This window comes from Channa argus, chromosome 4 (assembly GCF_033026475.1).
Source record: "Channa argus isolate prfri chromosome 4, Channa argus male v1.0, whole genome shotgun sequence".
NCBI classification, from domain to species: domain Eukaryota; kingdom Metazoa; phylum Chordata; class Actinopteri; order Anabantiformes; family Channidae; genus Channa; species Channa argus.
Window position 1 is genome coordinate 11,106,098 of NC_090200.1, and position 22,191 is coordinate 11,128,288.

At 40.3% G+C, this 22,191-nt stretch overlaps 1 protein-coding gene across 9 annotated transcripts; it reads left to right on the top strand.

The window, feature by feature from the left end:
- Nucleotides 1–840: 840 nt before the first annotated feature.
- Nucleotides 841–22,191, top strand: LOC137125347 (CUGBP Elav-like family member 2). Of its 9 annotated transcripts, none has more exons than XM_067500667.1 (13): nt 841–1,070; nt 10,552–10,742; nt 13,463–13,545; nt 15,075–15,123; nt 15,449–15,583; nt 16,510–16,589; nt 17,744–17,905; nt 18,244–18,307; nt 19,609–19,743; nt 20,390–20,518; nt 21,274–21,450; nt 21,631–21,777; nt 22,018–22,191. In XM_067500667.1, the coding sequence occupies exons 1-13, from the start codon at nt 958–960 to the stop codon at nt 22,143–22,145; spliced, it is 1,593 nt and encodes a 530-aa protein (XP_067356768.1). In that variant the 5' UTR covers nt 841–957; the 3' UTR covers nt 22,146–22,191. The 9 variants fall into 9 exon arrangements, with proteins under 9 accessions (XP_067356768.1, XP_067356769.1, XP_067356766.1 ...); XM_067500668.1 differs by having other exon boundaries at nt 843–1,070; nt 21,634–21,777; XM_067500665.1 differs by having other exon boundaries at nt 844–1,070; nt 19,606–19,743.

Below are 22,191 nucleotides of genomic sequence, written 5' to 3' on the forward strand. Positions count from 1 at the left end.
AATTTAACTTGAAGCCACTTCAGGCATATCAGTCATAGTGTAGCTTGACTGCAGCTTGAAGTGTTGAACAATAGGGGCTGTGATGCTTTAATCTGTGTTCGTTTAACAGGTTTTTGTCCTGACTACAATGTGTACTTATATTCTGGCATGACTATTTTATCCCTCTAAAAGTAATAATGAGATTTATTCTAGTTGACAACCCCTGGAATGAATCCAACATAATTTAGGCATTGCTTATGGTGACATTCTATATACAGTAGAAAGTGGTCAAAATGTTGTTAGTATTGTGGAAGCTTTCTGTGCAGTTATCTGGTTACTTTTATATGAAACAATTAATGTAGGGACTCTTACATGTACAGTATACTATAGCCATAGAAGCTTAATGGAGAATGCTTATGTTTCCGAGAGTAAGCACCTGTTATCGGTGATAAGCATAATATTTAATCCCAAAAGCAATAATAATGGGAAGTTATGAGGTTGATAAACACATGAGTATATACATGGCTTTGGCCTTTCGTTGTAGCAGATTGCTGATGCAAATACATGACAACATCTACAGCAGCGTGGCCACAAATCCAGGACTCGTAGATGTGATCAACTGTGTTGATGTTTCCTCTACTTTTCCCTAGTCTGACAGCGGAAATAAATCATCCATGTCCAATTTCCTGAAGTTTTCCTAATATGGATGTCAATTAGTGCAAGAGTGCTACTGTGTCCACAGCTTCACAGCCTACAAACTGGGCTGCTGCAGGCATCACAATGCATTAGCGCACGATGAGCTGTCAGAGAGGATTATTTCAGCCACGCCAGTAAGCGAAGGGGGTGGGCGCCACTCTGCTGCACTAAACCGAGGAGAAGGAGTGGGCGGGAGACAGAGAAAGGGAGAGAAACACATAGAGGAAAGAGGGAAAGAGAAGAAAGTGTCCATTACCCCGGGTGGATTTCTCCAGAGCACCGATGTTGGAACACTCTTCTGAGCTGGCCCTGGTGCAGAGTTTGTATGCCAACAGCATGCGCTGTCCCCCCTCTGCGGCCGGGATCTCTGTCAGGAATGAGGACCTGCCTATGAGGTACGTTGGGGTTGGCCCCTCATTCAAATGTGGGCTAGCTTTTGTGGAGCTGTCTGTATTTGGAATGCCTCTTTGTCTGAGCTGGATATTGTCATACGCCGTATTATTTCCAGTTGAGGCGTTCTCCCTGCTGACTGTGGGCAGGGTACTGTTCTCTTGGTTTCCCCTTTACATTTTCTTTTCTCCAGGAATCAAGTATTTGAATCTAGTGAATTTGACTGATTGTATCAATCACATCCTCACAAGACTAAAAATAATTAAATCAGGAGGTAGTGGTTTAGTTGAGTGTATAAGAGTACAAAAATCAATACCTTATAGGGTTATCATATCAGGCAATTTACATTCCTCTTTTATTCAAAGTGCCACAACAGTTCAGGTACTCGCATCAACTATAAATAAATAAATAACTAAAAACAGACAAAGGTGTCGGATATACAGTTGCTTGACCACTGAAAATACAAAAGTGTGACTAGATATCTACTAAAAGCATCCTAGGCCTTGCTGTACTGCCTCAGTGAAAACAACAAAAGGATATCAGTTACCCTTTTAAGATAAGAAGGAGAAGAAAAAATATTTGCATCCATCACGGAATTTGCATAGATTTAGCAGAACTGGGTTTTATAATGTCTGCTTTGCCCATCGTGACAGTAGATTTTCTCTAGAAAGCATTAGATTAAGTTCCCTCTCTCCATTTTGAGAGCCCTTTAGTTGGTCGCCATTCTGCAAATGCTTTAACGAAAGGCTGTACTAGGAAGAAGTGTGCCTCCAAGTTCAAGATGACGCATTCAAAAACATGAAGTGGCCCATTTGGATTTGAAGCTGGCCTATTTTTACAAAGTGCCTTTTATCGCGAAAGAGTTCAATTTAAATGCTACATGGTTGATGAGTGACCCATGAGAGTTGAGGTCCACTGCATGAGGAAAAGCATTTCATATACAGAAAACTACAAAAGCATGCTAGGTGTGGAGGATTATGAACAGATTACAGTAGTAATAATCTGAGATTAAGAATAGGAGGCTAGTAAGGTGCATCTGGAATCCACTCTCACACACAGCATTTTTAGGAGTTCCATGCCAACTGGTAGACTTAAACAGTTGCAACAGCTATAATATACTTTACTGAAAACAGTACTAAATGTACTGTACATCTCTAAGTGGGAAACAGGAGTCACTCTTACAAAATGCTGCTGCTTCAATAAAAAATCTATTGAATAAGATCATCCGAGATCTAAATCAGCCCAAGGAAATATGTGCATGCGGCAGATAAGATGACAATATTTTATTTTTTTCCCATCCCAGTGAAACCTGATTCTCCTGAGACGTTTAGACTACCTTTTTATAGCAGCCCCTCAAGCTTAATTGTGATGCATGTTTCATAGTGGGCTTTTCTGCATGTATGGCAAAATAGGTTGCATTTGATTATGCATTGAAACCTCTTTTAGGCTCTGTTTAACAGGACATACTCTGGAATGGTGCCAGATTGTCTTGAAATTCCTATGGACACAAGGATTAAAACGGATCCTTTAAACGAGTTATTTCTTAACACTTGCTATGAATAATATTTTAGGATTGTGCAGCCGCTGGAGCAATAATAAATGATTTCATAATTAGGGCAGCATCCCCACCCTGACTCTATGTTTGCTATGGTGCACAGCACTTGACAATGTACTTTCCCCGAAGTATACAGGCCTCACCCTGCACACAAAAGAAGATAGGCTCCCCTCCCCCAGGGAAACAACACCCCAGAACAAAGAGGAACATGACCTATGACCCTGGGAAAAAGAAAGACTGAAGAGTGAAAGAAAATACTGCATTTTGATTGTCTTACTTTTGAACTAAACAGATTTATCCATCGATCAGCAATAAGGCAATGAACAAGCTACAAATTAGCAGCATTATTAACCTTGCTGCTAATGACCCAGGCACTAAATTTAAACATTTTAAATGCCCCCCTAATAAGGATTGTTTAATCAATGACTCATCCACAGACTCATCTTTCTTCACAAGAAGGCTTGACAGCATTTTTTAACGGTTTTTTCAGTGAACGATATTGTTGTCGTTATAGGACTGCATGTTATATTTGTGAAGGCACAACAAATAAAACACTGTAACACACAAACAAGTCAGTAAACTCTCTACAGAGAACAGCATTTGCCATTCCCTGTAGAGACTTTACTGTAATTTCACGTTGGAGTGGAGGAGCAGTGAGCAGCAGCAGCCGCAGGAAGCATGGTTTGAGACTTTTTGTTGAAAAGGCCACGCCTCTGGTTTGCTGCAGCTTGGTGTGCAGTGACAGCGGCTGCCTGAATTTATTTTAGTCGGAGACGACAGAGACTTTAGGAGGAGGAAGAAGTAAGGCGGATACTGGTGGCTGTCTCTCATGCAGTTTTGAAGACGCCCCCTCCTTGCACCTGTCTTGCTTCGTCTTCTCGCCGTCTCGCAGGAGTTGAGTCTCTTGCGAGGGAGCGGACGTCGCTTCTCATTGTTAGATAGACGCTGTTTTGAGCATGACTTCAGCGTACAACCTGGATTTCCACCCTCTAACCGATAGTCGGTTAATGACTTCAGGCGACACACTGTAAGTAATCCAACTATCGATCTGTGTTGCGTTCCCAGCCCTCACTACACTGGACCTAAACATTTGGGTGTTTCTACAGATGAAACAAAGTGTTAGGGGTGCGCTGGTCGTTAGCTAATGTTAGCTTAACTGCCAACTGTGATGCTAACGTTGCTAATGATAAGAAGAGTGGCGGTAAGCTCACCTGGAGTTAAGAGAGTTCGTTCATGTTGACTGTAACCGAAGTAACTGGTACAAAACTCGGTTATGTAAATGCAACGACTGAAAAGAGGCCTTCTGGGCTAACGCTGGAAGAAAACGCGTTTTGCTAACGACGGTGTCGGATACTTAGCGCGCTAATGTTACAATAGTCAAGTGACATGTGCTTCCGGAGATCACACGTTTCGGTATCAGTTCAGAAAAACAGCAGCTCGGGGTGTTTTTTTTTTTTTTTTTTTTAGTTAGTTTACTCGTCCCAGCACAGTACTGCCTTATTGTTTTCTGCTTTTACTACTTAAAGCTAGTCTATTATAGCTGAATAAGTTCATATTGACGAGTCCTTGGTCGAAAGGGTAGGTGTCAAACGGTTAATTATCGGTGGTTTAAGGCAAAGTGCGTTGAGGAACGTTATACTTTCCATGTTGATTTCTTTAAAGTTAACATTAGTTGGTATTATGCTTTCGATGTAGTATTTAATTTTCGTTTAAATCAATAATTCTCAAATGCACAAATGAACGTTGTTTGTAGGCAGAACACGGGCTATCAGTGGGGCTTGCTTGGCTCACTCACAGTCCCTCCCTGTGTCTGTGCTAGCGCCCTGCTAGCTAACGTAGTTAGCTGGTACCCCCGTCCATGTTGAATGTAGAGTGCTGACTTGACGGCAAAACACGTGGTTCCCTACATTATTGAGCCATTAATGGAAGTCTTATGACAAGTCATGTAAACAAGGGAGAAAGACACTCACCAAGCACAGATATAACTCGTGTCCTCTCGACAATTAAGGTTTGACAGAAATATTTCGAAACTCACAGCTTTCATTTATAAGACTGCACTTTCTTGCTTTCGCCAATTTGCTGCAAAATGGGCATTGCCCTGGCATTTTATGGTCTTAGGCTTAATATCATTAAAAGTATTTATTTATTTTTTAATTGATCTTTTGTTGTACATGTATCACAGCTCCAAATTGTTTCCGTATCTAATCTGTTTTTACTCTATTCATTTAAAAAAAAAATGTTTATTTAAAAACTAAATTCTTCAATATGGTATAGTGTGAAATTGAGAGAAGCGGCAGACCCTCACATTTGAAAAATGTGAAACCATCTAATGGCTGGTAGTTTTGCATGAAAGAACTAAATAGATTATCGAAATGGTTTCTGTTTTCTTTTTGACAAATCAATTAAATCATTGCATATCCAAATTTGCATGGTTAAGCAGAAAAACTGTAAATGTTCTAATTCTTACTTCCGTTTTATTCTGAAATACTTGACATTTCCTACCCGTTTTTTATTTTATACCTTTGCTGCTTTTCCATTTGAGGGATAATTTGTAGAAAAAACAATAATGTATGAATAAGAAAAGTAGGATTGACAAATGAAATATTTCTTGCAGACCTACAATGCAGAGGAGAACTTGTGAATTTATTTAGATCACACCCTAGCTGTATTTAATTGATTTATCCCTGTAAATGTTGACTGTGAGTGACTGCAGGCTTAAGTGTAATTCTTTGTTAGCTATCACTGCCATAGTGGTGTGTCAGTAAGCCAAGTGACTTGGTGATCCCTTCTTTGACTGGGGAGCTCATTGGTCTGTGCAAAGTGTAGAATATTGGCCCTTGGTCTGTGGACTTCTTGTTCAATTTTTTCTTTCTTTGCTTGAAAGAGTGATGGTGGATGAGTGTGATGCAGCCAGATGTTAAGAGCCAAGAGTATTAGAGGCTCAGATCTTACATGTCGCCTGTTTTCTAGCTCTTTTTGCCAGATTGGCACAGCAGTAATTACAATACTCACTGTCCTAGAGCTACATGGACAGTCCTGGAAGGCTCACAATCCTTTCCACTATCTGCACTATGTGGTGGTGTGATCGAAGGTTAAGCAAATTCTTCTGCACGTTTTGCAAACAAAAGTGATTGGGGGTCAGAGTTACATAAGACCAGATGCACTCACCATGATGGTAAACCCTTACATGAGACTACCGGTCAAGAGTGGCATCAGACCATTGTATCAAGGAGATGCAACCTGTGTTTTCACACATGGGTTTTCCGTGTGTGAAAACACATACAGCTGAGTTATCAGCTGTAAGCAAGTTTACACATGGGTGATAATTTATCATCTGCCATTCTGGTGACAACATCTGATTTTTGGGTTATTGTAAAGGGAAACATTTTACTCTGTTACATATTAATAGGCCAAGCAGTTCATAAAGGAAAGCAGCTGAAACATTAATCAATAATCAAACAAAGTATTGTGCAGATAGAATGTACATAGTTTGTTCTAACTTTACCAAAATCCGAATGTATCAATGCAGAAATTGGGTGATGTCAGTTCAACGTAAGGGCGATGTGTCTGGCATCTTATTTCACTGCTGTCTGTAGGGTGTCTACTATATCGGAAGTTGTGACTGAGAGTGATTTCAGGACACAACTCTAAGGGAAAGTGTTATTGTAGAGAGAAATAGAAAGCAAGAAACCTCTTTAGTATATATTTTGTATTGATCTTTAAATATGTTCTATGTCTTATCAGATATTTTTATAGTGGATGACAGTAAGTCAGTGCAGTAAATAGTGGAATTGCTACTTTTAGTAAGTTGTTTGTATCCTCTTTAGAGATACATTGAGTGATGATTGTTTTCGTAAGTGCCAATGGAGAATTTAAATTTATGCTCCATCTGATGCTGACAGAGCAGTGGCTAGAGTTTATTTTTTCAAAAGCTTTGACTGTTCATATTAGCTTTACTTTTAACAGTGTCATCTAGAACTGCCAGGGCCACTTGGGGTCATTACAGAGCTAATGGGGCGGGCATTGTTGTCAGATGCTGACTGTCTGTTAACATGTGGCCCATTCAGAGCTTGATTGAACACGTCTGTCTTTATCAAGAGAAACGCAGCGATCACATTAAACTATATTGAGCTAAATAGATGTTAATGCCTGGAGGTAAATTTAACATCTTACAAGAACAATGTGCTGATTTGAGTTGACCATTATGTGGCTATAGTTCAGTTGTTTAGAGCAGGTCTAGAAACTGCAGGGTTGAAGTTATGATCCCTGGCCTCTCTTGGCCACGTTTCAAAGTGTCCTTGTACAAGACAGAGCCTTAGATGACAGTTCTCTTCAGCAACAGTTTCCCAGTTCAATCAAAGTATGTCCACATTGGGTTAAAAGAAAAGAAACAATACCCTGTTTCTGCTCTCCTCTCGATGATAAATTTTTTTCTCCCATCCTAGGACATTATTGCTCAAGGGTTCTGTAGCAACTGTTCTGTAGATCCTGATGCTGTTTCCTGTGGCCACTTTTAAATTTCCAACTTCAGATTTGTCATGAGGACATTTGTATTTCAAGCTTGTGAAACCTTATTCAACTTGTTAAAGAATATTCCTTCTTTTTGTAGTGGTGAAGAAAATAGATGGAGCCAAAATAGATGTTTGTTTTGTTTTTGCTAACAAACAGCTGTTTCACTTGACTGACATATTTTTCCCCGCTTTTCTCAGAAGTATTACATGTGCCCATGTGAACTTTTTTTATCCCCAACGAAGCATGACAGCAGCGTGCTGCTGGTTGCCAAAACAGCCCAAGGCAAAGAAACAAGTATTTGGCTATTACTCAAAACAGAGGAAAAGAGTCAGCTTTATGTGTAACGTTGCCCTAACAAGACTTTTTTGATCAATATTTTTAAAGCAAGTTCCAAGTACCAACCAAATAACATTAAGGCAGTAATTATAAGAATATTTTTATAAAAAATGAAGTCATTACAAATACATAGAAACATCTAGACATTTCTTTTCATGAGCTGTAGTGACAAATGGGGGAGGGGGGCATGTCCAATGCTGAGCTTTCAAATTCATGTTCATTACCAGGCAAATTGGCTGGCTTTCTATTATGGGCATAGAAAAGGTATCGCTGGCATACTTTTGGGGTCAGAGCTCTCTTAACAAGACACATACACACACACACACACACACACAGTCAAGATAAATCACCTGGTTTTATTGGTGGTGCAGTAAGCATGCAACTGTCATTGCGCTGAATGACTTGTCAGCTGCTGGAAGGGCGTCTTGGAATGTCATGTTCTGCCACATCACAGGGCCGTTTGTTCAAGTTCAGCTAAAGGCTTAATCACTACTGCCTGAAGACACTGTGCTGAGCTGTAAAGAGAGCAGAGCCGGGCAGTAAGGTTGAATGGCAGGCAGCAGTGTTTGTAAATTACATGAGTAAAAGTAACAGCAAAATATTGTACATTAACTGTAATGCACGACCATTTTGCTTGGTTCAGCCAAAAAAAATGACATTGACATTGGTTGTATTAGCTCTGGTTTTGAGATCCTGTGCGTGGTGTCATTCTAATAGGAATTTGGTATATTTGGTAAAGTCTTTAAAAAATGTATCCACATTAAAATTTTAAACCGAAACAATGCTTTGGTTAGTTTGGCTACAGTATTCACTGAAACTCTTCTAAACCAATCCAAGAAGTCCTGGGACAATTCTTAACAGTTGACTGTACTTTAAGGTGTATACCAGCTTCTTGCTGTTGGGATAAGACCATGGCTGTATTGACATAAGAGCTTGCTGCTGAAATGGTTTGACAATAGTTCCACTGAGTTTAGCAAGTGCCACTCGTGTCAGACACTGAGCATTGTAGGTAGCTGTGGTATCTATCCTAGCAGGGGTAGTCCTTGCCAATTGTTGGGCATTCAAAGCAGTAAATCAGCATTTTTAGAAATTTGCTAGTTTGTGTTTTGGTTGAAAATGTAATAACTTTTGGAAAGAGTCAGGTTGAAGTGTTATTTCTCTGTCTTGTAGGCTGAAGACAATGTTCAGCTGGAATTGCAATGAATGTAAAGGTAGTTGATTTTGAGCCGATTTTGAGCCACAAATATTTTTCCTAGTAATATTCTCACGTAAGATATCATGAAAGGCCCTCAGCAAAATGGTGTTCAGTGCCACTGGCAAAACTGAATAAATGGTGTCACACACCAGTGCTGTGGTCTTAGCAGACATAGCCTTCGGTGTGCTCCAAAGCAACTCTCTGACATGGCCTATTGTGCTGGAGAGGAACGGTGAATAGTGTTCTCCAGCATGGGGGAACAATATGTGATTGTTCCCCTGCTGTGCTGAAGAAGCTGTAGGTTACTCTCTGTACCATCGCCAAAGCGCCTCAGGAGGAGATATACTGCAAAATCTCTCTCTGCTAACAAGCGATTTTTGGAGGTTTAGAGTTCTGCAATGCTGTATTTGTGCAGCTGCTGAAGCTGGTAGGAGGGGGGCATGCACCCCATTTTTTTTGTGGAGAGAACCGTTTGTTTCAGGGGCGCTTTTTTCTGTTTGCCATCATCCACATCTATTGATAACCTCCGGGGGAGAAACCCCTTCATATGAGGTGTAGATTTGGACTTTAGAAGAACAAGAACTAAAGTGTGATTTATTAGCATGTCATTTAAGTCCCTCAAGGAGTTTGGTGTTTCTGCAGAACGACTAGGCTCAATTTGTAAGAGATGGATGGCTCGTGTCCAAAGGTCTGTGTGTAAAATTGTTTTTTCATTGTCCAATCTTTTTTCAGTCTAACGATTCTTATTTACGTAATATAATTTTGGGACTGTGTGCACATTAGTCCCCACTTTTGTGTTGTAATTCTGATCCTTGGTCCTTCTTGATCATCTGTAGTATCACAAATTATCTGGAAGTGTTAGGTGTTGATGCTGAGAAACAACATTTATGTATGACTATTGCTGCCACCTCATTTCTGATTTTCAACCACGTTAAACACAATGACGAAATGTTTGAGTGAGGTACACTAGTAGGTATTGATTCTGTCCCTAGGGCTTGTCTCAAAGCAAAATTGCATTGTTCCGCTAATGCTGGCACACCTAGATTGTTGCTCAGCATGTTTTGTTGAGTATGGAATTGAGCTTTTGCACTATCCATCATTGTGAATAAAGCTTCAGCATCTACTTCAGTATGCACATTAAAAAAACTACACTGTAAAGAACATACTTCTGTAGGCCATATGGCAGCAGAGTCCTTGAAAGTAAATTAGCAATCTAATGTCTAATCATGTTGCTTTTTTACTACTAATATTGAAGCAAAGACTGACCCATCTAACTTACAATTTTTAGATTTTTTTCTTTTAAACATTGGTGATAATTTGGACCAGCATGGTAGTAAATATTTTGTCAGTGTTATTTGGTAAGACAAAGACAAAAATACTTTGTAAGACCTTTCTATTTGTAACCCAGAAAATGTACACACAAGATGTCCGTATCCACACTCTGCTGTAGAAATACTTTTGCTTGTTTTTGTATCTTCTTGCTATTTACCTTTTGACAGAACTGTGTCACTAACCAATCCTCTTTTCATAATTGCTAAAAGTACTTAAAATATTATTGAGATAATTAACAAGTGAAATGGATAGAATGGAAGGTCTGCTTAGCACAGCAGTGTCATTCCCCTAAACAGGAGTGCTAAAGGGTGTCTGTGCATTAGATTTGAATGGTTTTGAGGAAACGAATGCACTTGTACAAACACCAGGCAATGCATCACTTATCTGTTAGCTGATAAGTGCATTCCTGCAATGTAATCTCATTGTTTCGGTTAATTCAAACAACAAAAGACTGTATTTTGCTACTTTTGTTAATCCCCTCGAATATGTCCACATGTGCATTGCCTATTTTTGTGCCTGTCTTGGTATACTGATTACATTTTGTTTTCTTTCTCAGCAACGGCAACAAAATGAACGGGTCTCTGGAGCACTTAGACCAACCAGACCCTGACTCTATCAAGATGTTTGTGGGGCAGATCCCACGCTCCTGGTCAGAAACTGAGCTAAAAGAGCTTTTTGAGCCATTTGGAGCCGTGCACCAGATTAACATCCTCCGTGATCGCACCCAGAATCCCCCTCAGAGCAAAGGTATGGTCAGAGTTTTATTTATTAATTAATTAATTAAAATGACATTACTATGCAATCTGAGTTAGATTATTGAACAATACGGTTGTCCATCACAGGTCAATGACTAGACTGGTATAGGTGTGTGTGTTTTTATTTATTTTTTTTAAACATTAATGTTACAACTCCAATGTATTAGCACAACTGCATGCTAATTGATTACCTTCCCACCTGGCCAGAAGTACAGAGACACCTGCACCATTTTATAATAAGAATTGTCCTCTACTTTTATTTGCCTGGCTATCAGTGGTCAACCACAAAACACAAAATAGAGTTATTGCCACCTCATCTGCCATTACATTTCACCAGTCCCCTGAGGCAGTGCACAGTTGCTTGTCTGCACATGCAGTACTGCTGGATTTGTGCGTCAAGATAAGATGATCTTTTGTTTAATAAAAAAAAAAGTTATAGCCCTGCATTATATAAATGTATTCTTTTTCACTGACTTTCTGGTTTAAAAGCAGCGTCGTATAAGAAAAGTGTTACTCAACTGCGGTTTTCCATTAAGACATCCATCAGTGTGCTCTCCTTAGAAATGCTGCTCGAGTTGAGTGATTGAGTTAAGCTTGCAATTAGAGGAGACAGTAGCTCTCCGCAGATAGCAGGCTTACCCTATGCTAAGTGCCAGTGCAAGTGCTAAGTCTACTGTAACTAACTAAAAATGTAAACTACAGTTTGCCTGATGTAACTTCCCTGGATTTACATCACCAAAATGTAAATTCCTTTGAACATCGGCTTAATCCACTCTTGGGGTTTGATGTCGCACAATCTGTTGGAGTTTGCATCTAAATTAAACCTGTTTTGTATTTACCAGTGGTTTCAGGATTCTCGCACACAAAGCTGGACTAAACACGCTCGGCTGTCATTAATTATGTTTACCTTGTAGTTCACTGAGTTCACGAGTCTGAAATTGTTGATGAAGGCTTTCAGAGAGTCGCTTGTGTTTTTTTTTTTTACCTATTTAATACTGTATCCCTAGATTTTATCCATTATAAGAAAAGGGCAAATTGACAAAGCCATGCACTTTGGAAAGAGACTTCTTTCTTTTGCCTTTACTTTTCCACAAAAAGATGGTGTTTATTTTCGTTTGTTGTTGTGTCTTTGTTTTTTTACCCTTTTTCAGTGTATTTTGTCTAGTCCGTGTGCCTAATCAGTTCTTGGGGAAAATACAAACTGGTTTATGCAAAAAGGAAGTTCCCTTGTTGGATCACATTTTTGTTCCTCAGTTCATAGTGACTCTAGGCATGAAAAGCAAATCAGTCCACACGATCAAGATTTTTAATAAATGTACATAAAAAAATTATCAAATACACTTTTGTTTGTTCAAAGGTATACTAGATAATCTCCAGGGTGCTTATGTGTGCATATATAAATATCCAACACTGCAATTCATTGGGAAGCTGAAGAGTTCAAAGCTTTTTTTTTTTTTTTTTTTTTTTAAATGGGCAGGGTTCCCCCCCCCTTGTTCTATGTTGTGTATCAGCTGTGATGCTCTATTGACATGTTAATGCAATGTTAATATATTCTGATAGATAATCTTGCCTGATCACGGCAGTCTCTGGTTCACCCAGTCTGTGTGATTTGAATTTGGTCCAGTGACAACCCCACTCCCAACTATTTCAATGCTGTTCTCCTTTTCCTGTCATCAAACTCCTACTGGGAGAAGTGGGGGAAGTTGATCAAAGTTCCTGAGCCTGATGCTACCATGCTTGTTAATTTGCATGGCAGAATATACATCCTTTACCTGTATTTTATATCGTCAGTTTTGCCTTTTGAGTTTTTCTTTTAAAAAAGCTGTAATCCCACTTCCATTTTAGTCCTTTAGTTTGCCACAGAGGTATTAAGCAGCCATCATATTAGCGGCTGATTTTAGGTCGCAGCTACTGCAGGTCATAAAAAAATCATCTGATATCTATCACGTCCTCAAAGATGGTTTATTTAGCTCCAGTAAATCGGAGGCAGGGCTAAGCAGCAGAACAAGAGAGAGCTCAGCTGGTTGTGGGAGAGAAGAGAGCAGCTCGATACATATTAGAGTTCAACAGCCCTCCCCGCGGCCCAGGAGCTCCAGTAATGGCATAATACACACTATGTAGGTCAGAGACGCTGCAGTGCTCCACTTCCCCAGCCCAGTGAAACTGACAGGCTGGAACGCCACTGGCGGTCTGTTGGGACGAAAGGATGAGAGGCTTTTTTTCTCTCCCCAGCTCCTTTCTTCATCCCCCTCCCCCACAATTTCTTTGCCTCGTTTCTCCTTGTGTCTTTGTTCTGTTTTCATGCCTCAAGTATATGATTGAATGTAATTATATTGTAACATGGCACCACTCTTTCTGATGTGTTCAGTTAATGCACTCATACTCTGCCCCGGCTTGCCCAGGCTCTGTTAACCTGTGGACTCTGCATCAGTGCTTCCTGACAGCAATCTAACCCTGTGGTCACTCTATGGCTATATGGTCATATCACCCAACACCCTTCAGCTGTCTCAGTCCAGGGTCCTTGCTGCAATCTCTAACATGAGCTGTGTGCACCAGCTAACAGTTGTTGCTAAGAATATCCTCTCACATTTTTCTAGCATGTGATATTTGAGGAAAATTCTTTCATCTATTAAGCTTCTTTGTATGCACAGCATTTTAACATGTTTTTGTCTTCTTCTCCTCCACCCATTGCCCTGGTTTTTCTCTCTGCAGGATGCTGTTTTGTAACTTTTTATACAAGAAAAGCTGCACTGGATGCCCAGAATGCACTGCACAACATAAAGACCTTAAGTGGGGTGAGTAAGCACAATATGGGCTGCTTGAGCCCCTCTACATCCCCAGTGAAGACTGCGAGCTGTTTGCTGGCCAGTAATGAGCTCACGGCTCACTGAATGCCTGTCTGGCCTGAGAAATATCCTAGCCCCTGCTATGTGCTAACACCACACAGAGGACTGTCGTCCATCTCAAAAAATGCAATTGACAAACTGACCCAGTACACACACACGTGTCGGGTATGGTGTGCTTGACCAGACGACAGGTTGTTCACTTAGGCACAGGACCCGAACGCCACAAAGTGGAACAAATTATTAATGCTTATTTTCATGAATCATTGATGCAGATCTACATTTTATTTCCCAGAATTAGAGGAATAAAGGAGGCAAGTTGAAGTCTTTTTAACAATGAATCCTTTTGAGATTAAGCGTGTTTTGTTTTTTTAAAAATTCCTCACCTGATTTATCTAGAGAGATTGAAATCCAGTCGGCTGGAATGAGTGTTGTTGCTTGTTAAACCTCTAAAAATCTGCTATGCTTGTACACTGTTCTAAAAGGCTGCTTTCAATCAATTAAATCTATACCAAACAACTCTAGCTGTCAATGAAATCAATACCACAGTCAATTGGAAAAGTAGCCCCTGTCAGAAATTTCAGCTAAATATTGAACTACGTTGATAAATAAGTGTTGGAGGCTGAGATTACAGGTCTGGCTCTCTTCACTGGAGGACTATCAATCAGCCAGACATTTCAAATAAAGTGAGGTCTAATAGCGCAGCTCTCGAATCCCAATTCTTTGTCATACTGGTACTGGCATTGACTGCAGGTGGCTGATTTTAGTTTGCGTGACAGTGGAAAAGCTTGTTTCGCTGTTCCTGTGTTCTGTGCCTCACTCTCCTTGGTCAGTGATGCTAGCCAGTACACATACTGAGCAGGCCATCTGTCTGCTTCTCTTTAGTGCTTGTCAAAAACAAACCCACCACTTTTCATAAGTACAACCTGCTCAGGCATCTCGTGGCTAGATTTTTCTTTCTTTAATATTACATAGCAGCTAAATGTGCTTAAAATAAATTCAATTAAAGTTAACTTGTCGAATTAACATTTTCCTCACAATTTGAACACTGCTTGAGAAGAAGTGATGTGCTAAGAGAGATCAATCTGACTGACTTACCACACCTTGTTTTGTTTTTATGTTGAAGTACTTTACGTTAAAGTAAAAAGCAGTATCCATTATAAGGCAATACAGAATCGGCCTGCCTGTAAACAATCTCTGTAAAACAGTTCTAAACAAGATGAGGGATGTTTACAGGAAGAATGAATAAGTTAAATTACAAGTCCACACCAGACTGAGAAGTGAAATTGGATACTTGGGAATTTGAAACCCCCAACTTATCTCACTTTCTCCTGAATTTGGCAGTGGTGAGGGATGATCTTAGAATGAGAGAAAGGCTTGAAGATGTCAAAACTAGAGTAAGAGTGATGAGAGACAAGGCCAAGCACCTGTTTAGCGACAGGTTTGGTATTAACACTTTTTCTGCCTCCCCCCCCCCCCAGATGCATCACCCTATCCAGATGAAACCTGCGGACAGCGAGAAAACAAGTGGTAAGTGGATGGATTTCAAATGAATAGTGACAAAGGTCTGGTCTTGTAGGATAAAATGATTGTAGCCTACAAAAACGGGGATTGTGTTATTAACGCCACAATTGCCAGATACAGAAGGCATAGATGGTCTTCTGTGTAGAGAAGTAGACAGTTAAGATAACAAAGTTACAAGTGACTGGCACCTTGAGAGGCAGAACCTGTTGCAGTATAACAAGTACAGATTGAACTAGATGTGCAAGGTTTAGCACCTGATAGACCTTTCTCTTTCATAGCTCCATAATCGTTTGGATTTAACTGAATGGCTGTTCTTTCATTTTTTGTGCAGCGGTAGAAGACAGAAAACTCTTCATCGGAATGGTTTCAAAGAAGTTTGGCGAGAATGAGGTCAGAATGATGTTCTCATCTTTTGGACAGATCGAAGAGTGTCGGATTCTCCGGGGACCAGATGGCCAGAGCAGAGGTAGGTATACTTACTGCATAAGCACAATGATCTTGGCCTCACTGCTGCCACCTACTGCATTGTAGTACATAAATATTTCTTATTCTCCCCCCCCCCCCCGGGCCAAATACACACACACATACTACATTTCATGCCCACACCCTGAAATCAAATGCCATTCAACTCCAGTGGCACCTGTTCCATTGCCATAGTCTATCCTCCTGTCACTGTGACACTCAGCCTCCACATCTTACGGTGAAGGGCCACTGCACTTGCTGTCCGGCACAATGGCCTGTCTCCTTGGCAACTGCTGGCTGCTGGTGTTCGTGGGCTCAGCTGGCAGGCGGCTCGGCTCGGCTCAGCTCAGCTCCTCCTTCACCACCTCCTTCATCACACTCCACAAAGACTGGAATTAGCCTGTCGTCACATCTCCTACATAGCTCTCCGGTGCATAATGCCTCCGAAAACAAGAAGCAAGGGGCTCTTGTGTTGATGTACATATGATTAAACCTTAAATCACAAGATACTTGGCCATTAAAATGTATGTTATATAACCACAATTTGAATTAGAACATATTACATTATTTGTTTGTAGATCTTACATATTTCAGTAAATCCATGCCTTTCAGTGTGTATCTGTGTGCGTTTTTATGTGTATATAATCACATTGACTGTTTCACTATGACACCACATAGTCAAGCCTCTCTGGGTGGCAATTTATTCTGTCGATCACTGTGCTCATGTGACACGTGTTCTCCTTGTTGTGTTCTTTCTCTGTGTGCTAACCAGTCAGGGTGGTTCTGTGTGCTTGGGAGTTGCCATTCTTTGTACTGTAATGTGTTTTTTTGGGGTTCATAACGAGTTGTCCAAACCTTTTGTCTTGTTTTGTTTCTTCTTGTCCCTACCTCCCTCCCCCCCCCCCCCTCCTATTGTTCCCCCCCCTACAGGCTGTGCGTTTGTCACATTTGCTACCAGGGCAATGGCACAGAATGCAATCAAAACCATGCATCACTCTCAGACTATGGAGGTACTGTACCCCTTAGCACCTATTTCTCATTTCCCCCCTCCCCCCTCATATTCTGCTGCCCCCTTGTGTAGGAACAATAGAGAACATGTCCAAGCAGATGGCATCCATTCATCACAGAGCATGAGTCATATCCAAAACCACTCTTGCTAATTACAGAATTACGTTGTCGTCTGCAAAATAATTGAATAAAACTTGAAGTATTGCCTCCTTGTATATCGTAAGCTAACAGGACGCAACAAGAATTGTCATTTCTAATTTTGGACTAGACTAAATGGATCTCATTGATATTTTAGATCCTAGACATACTGTACCTAATCAATCTAATATGGACCACAGGAAATTAAGCCAACATTATTAAATATACATTATCAAAGACTTGACCTAGAGTGATGTAGCTACCCTATTAGATTTCTTTAAAAACTGGGTCCATGTTCTCTGTTAGCCAATGGAGTCTTTTAGAAGTGGAGCAATAATTTGACAGCTAGCAGGTCAGAGGCTCCCCAGTGAAGCATCAGAACAAGTCTAATTAAGAACCCAAGCAAACATAATATTCCTACCACATTAAACACAGGCCCCACTGGTAGTAGCACCTAATTTCCCCCATATTAAAACCTCCCCAAACCTCAGCTGACATGGGAGGTGCTGCTGGTGGAGAAGCCATTTTCCCTGTCTAGCTCTCAACTCTCATAATACTCTTGTAACGCATGATTTATACCCATGCGTCCATCTGAGCAGTATGTGACTCTTTGCGAGGTTGTGTATGGGAATGGCATTTTTCTGCTATGTCTGCTGACATATCTTTGTTTGAATTGTCTGTTTTTAAGTTTTGTCTCCATCTGTTGTCTGCTTGTCTGAACACTTCTGCTTTGAGTGCTAAAAAGAAATTCACTGTCTGCTGTATTGTCCTGTGCCCCCCCCCCCCCCTTTTTTTTTTTATTTTTATTTTTTCGGAATGTGGCCTGGCTCAGCTGTGCATGGCAGATGTCCTCTGTTAGCTTTGATATGAATGCAACAGGCATAAAAACTGTCTCAAGGCATAGATATAATACCCCTCTTTTGAAACATTCCTTGCAATGACTGTGTCCTTTTTAAACAGTAGATTCTTCTGTGTGCTCATGAACCAGTCTAACATTTTAACGCCTTTACTGCTTCAGGGCTGTTCCTCACCTTTGGTGGTGAAGTTTGCTGACACACAACGAGATAAGGAGCAGCGGCGCCTGCAGCAGCAGCTAGTACAGCAGATTCAGCAACTCAACAGCGCCTCTACCTGGGGAAACCTGGCTGGCCTGGGAACCCTCACACCACAGTACCTGGCTGTAAGTAATGACCACACAGCCCTGCTGAACTGCTTACTCAAGTCTTGTAATATAACACAGGTTTAGCTACTGGAATTCATAGTTTAGCCATGTGTTGACTATACGGCTTACAAAGTACAAGAGCTGAAACCAAAACACTATGTAGAATGTAGCAGTACAAAGTATTATTTAGAACTTCAAAAATTGCAGTTTAAAATTTGCTTCATTTCTAAAATCATGTTTTCAGTTTCATTAGTGGTAATTTGCCATCATAGATTGTTATAAATGAAGGGCTCTGAACACAGTCTATAGCCACTGTAGCCATATTCACCTGAATTCAGTCTTTTTGTCCTCTACAGTTGCTCCAGCAGGCTACATCTACCAGTAACCAAGGCAGTTTTAATGTCATTCAGAGGCTAGGAGGTAAGATCAACCTTTCATGTTGGCGCTACATTTGTAAAGCTTTATCGTCTAAAGGAACAAGCAATTTTTCATGTCACCGTTTTTTGTGAGTCAATGCTCCATGCCCACGTAATTCTAACCGTAAATCGCATTTCTTTTTTAGATCAGTGCCACATTAATATAATTAGTGCAGCTATTCTAGGCATGGAGAAAGTCCCCTTCCAGGGAAACATGTAGCACATAACTATAAATTGGTCAAATTAAAAAGAATTAAATCTGGGAGGAATAACGTTTGGTGTTCAAATTAAGAAACACCACAAACAATCTAAATGTATTTAATCTATTTTGGACAGCAACCCCTAAACCAAGGCGAACCTACAAATAACTCCATACATTGCAATTATTGCACTAAAAAGACCATTATGAGTGATTGGGGAGTAGTGAGAGTCAGTATTTTTTTTATGTACACTTAAGTAACCATGTTACAGTCAATTTCTTTTCATGTAAATGGGAAAGATTGTTTCCAGAATCAGAATATGGTATTACAGTAACCTGATTTCCCCAGGTAGATTTCTCCTGATTTTTCTGGCACATGTGTGCGTAACATCATTTCTAATCAGTTTTCTTCAACAGCACATATGTGGAACACAAGGCTGCAGACAGGACGAGAAGCTAAGTTAAAGGAGAGCTTATTAATGGAGCAATGCTGTCTGAAAATGTAACTAAAATGTAAAGCCATTTCCCACCGAAGTCTTTTTTATTTTTGTCTGCTGTGCATCTGCTGTCTCTTATGAATAAGCAGATTTCCAGTAAGCGGTTTTCTTAAGCGCATATAAACTCTATTCTTAAATTCCAACTAATCTAGGTAGTTACAGATATTGAATGCAAGAAAACCACATGTAATCCACCACAAGACACCAACAGCAGGACACGCTGCCTTTAAAAATTAAGATAATTTACGTATACTCACTCTTTTGTTGTGATGTGAAAATTAAGCTTGATGCTTCAAAGTCTCTCGTAATTATTGTTTGATAAATGAAAGTAATGTAGAAAGAATTGACACAGATAAATTAGCAGTGCTAAAATCTAACTGAACAAACATGGATTTCTTTTAGACTTACAACAGAGCACTCATTGCTTTTATGACAGTGACAACATTTTTTTGGGGGGGGTCAAGCGTTGATTTGATGATTCACAATATACCTTGAGTTTCCCTCTAGAGAGGTTTACGTCCAACAATTTTCAGAATGGCAATCTCTTTGCTAGAATACAAGCATACATTTCGAAGACTGTAATCGCGTATTTCTTTGGTTATTCAGCAGGTGTGAATCCCCTTCAGCTCCAGAACTTGGCCACATTAGCTGCTGCTGCTGCTGCAGCCCAGAGTTCTGGCAGCCCAACTTCCAGCAATGCACTGTCTACCAACAGTGGAGCCCTGGGAGGTCTGGCCAGTCCAGGTAATTAGACATTAAGATGAGCTGTCTCCAGTATGTCCATGTACTGTACATTTAGACTATTTTAAGCATCCCAATGTAAGTCACATGCCAAGAAAGTGCTGATGATCATGGTTATTTAATTTCAGTGTGATTACTTGTTTTAAAACATGTTTTCTGTGTTTTGACTTTTTTTTTTTTTTGGTCTTGACACACAAGGTTTTTTTTTTTTTTTTTTTTTTAATATAGGTCTAAATAAAAATTACTCACCCATTGACATATAAATGTTCACACTGTCAGGTCTCCTGCTGCTGTGGTGGTACCTACAAACTGCTCTGCAATGCTTATGAGCCATTTGCCTAACGGTCCTCAGCTATTTCTCCATTTATTTTATGGGAGTTAATCACCCAGATATAAAATTGTATGAGATCCCCCATTTCCCTTTAATCCATGTAAATGTACATTGGCTCCATCTGTCTTTGTCATATTGCTGCTCCCAGAATGAGTGCTTCGTGTATTTTCGACTCCCCTCACGGCTTTGCCATCCTTTTTATAAGCACAGCAATTTATGGCAAATTTGCTTGACATTTATAGTGACATAAGAGGTCTTTGAACATGAGCATGTCATTCCAGTTGTAACCTATGTCCTGTTCAATGTGTGTCTCAACAGCCGGTTCAACAGCAGGGTCCAGTGCTGGTGCTGCCATGAACACATTGGCTTCTCTGGGCACTTTGCAGGGTCTCGCTGGGACCTCTGTGGGCCTCAACAACCTTAACGCTCTTACCAGCAGTGTCAGTGGTGAGAATATCCTTTCTACTACCAAGAGGAAGGATTGGAAAAACAAGTTTATACTTTTGGCCAACTTTAAGGCTATTTATCTAAATTATCTATGCTGGTTTTAGAAGGAAAAAGTTGTTTGGAAAGAGCAGCTTCAGACAAAAAGCACTGTATAGGTAAACGATAGTCACCTCATTCAACACTGCGGCATTGATTAGGAAGGAGCATTTTACAACCAAGATGTCACACTGAACGCTCCAGAATTCCCTGAGCTCTAGTAGTAAAAAAAAAAACCTTTTAAACTTTTTACAACAGTTGTTGTCTTGTAGCAAACTCACATGAGTAACCAAGAGAACTAGTTTGGAAAACAGGGTTTCACTGAGAGCCTCCTTTTCAGGTTTTTTTTTCAGACATTTTTGTTTACTGATGATCCTATGATACATAAGTGAGGCTAGTACTCAAGATAATGTACTGTACCTATCACCCTGTGAACAATGATCCAGAGCGAAACAGACAGCCCAATGTGGAGCAGTTGGTATTGCAGAAATCATATTTATATTTAGCTCAGCAGTGCATCTCTGTCATAAGTCATAACAAATTGACATACTGAGAGATGTTATTAAATTTTATTTTTTGTCCCCAGTGGTCAAAACTACTTCATCCCTTTTAAGTACCTAGCACAGACATTTTACAATTTCTGCAAAAATTGTTTGAGTTACAATTATATAACTACATTTGTTAACATTTGTATTTAGCAGTTTGATTGGGTTTCACAGGTATGGGGGCCATGAATGGAGGCCTGGGAGCCTCAATGGCCAACGGGTCAGCAGCCAGTTCAATGGACGCTCTGACCCAGGCCTACTCAGGGATGCAGCAGTACACAGCCTCTGCCCTGCCCTCTCTCTACAGCCAGTCTCTTCTGCAACAAAGCATTGCAGGCAGCCAAAAGGAAGGTGAGCAGATTTTTAGACCACACTAGTACCATCTGCCATTGCATCTTCATACTTGCCATGTTAATTATCACTTCTCAAATGAATAGATCTAAAGGTGTATAACATTTGCCTTATTTTAATTCTGTGTGTGGATCTAAATGTGTGTTTAACTTGAGATTTGTATTTTCTTACTAAATGGAGTAGGGCCAGAGGGCGCCAATCTGTTCATCTATCACCTCCCCCAGGAGTTTGGGGACCAGGATCTTCTGCAGATGTTCATGCCTTTTGGAAATGTGGTCTCTGCCAAAGTCTTCATTGACAAACAGACCAATCTGAGCAAGTGCTTTGGTGAGTGTGTTGGTCTCTGAGTTTTTCTATTAGGTGTGTAACAAATTGAAATCGAGACCCAAATATCCCCAATATTTTATCACGGTTGCGGGAAGATGGGAAGAGAGTCTGGGCAATACAACATATTACTGTCAGTAGCGGGATGAATGCACTTTATTTGAAGAAAGAATAAGCAAGATAAAATATTAAGTTGCTTTTTACATATGTATGTAAATGTGCCCACCACTTTTCTGTTCTCAGGGTTCGTCAGCTATGACAATCCTGTGTCTGCCCAAGCCGCCATCCAGGCCATGAATGGCTTCCAGATTGGAATGAAGAGGCTGAAGGTTCAGCTGAAGCGCTCCAAGAATGACAGCAAACCCTACTGATCCTAGCCCTGGGGCCTTCCCCCTCCCTAATGCTAGCACTGCTAGG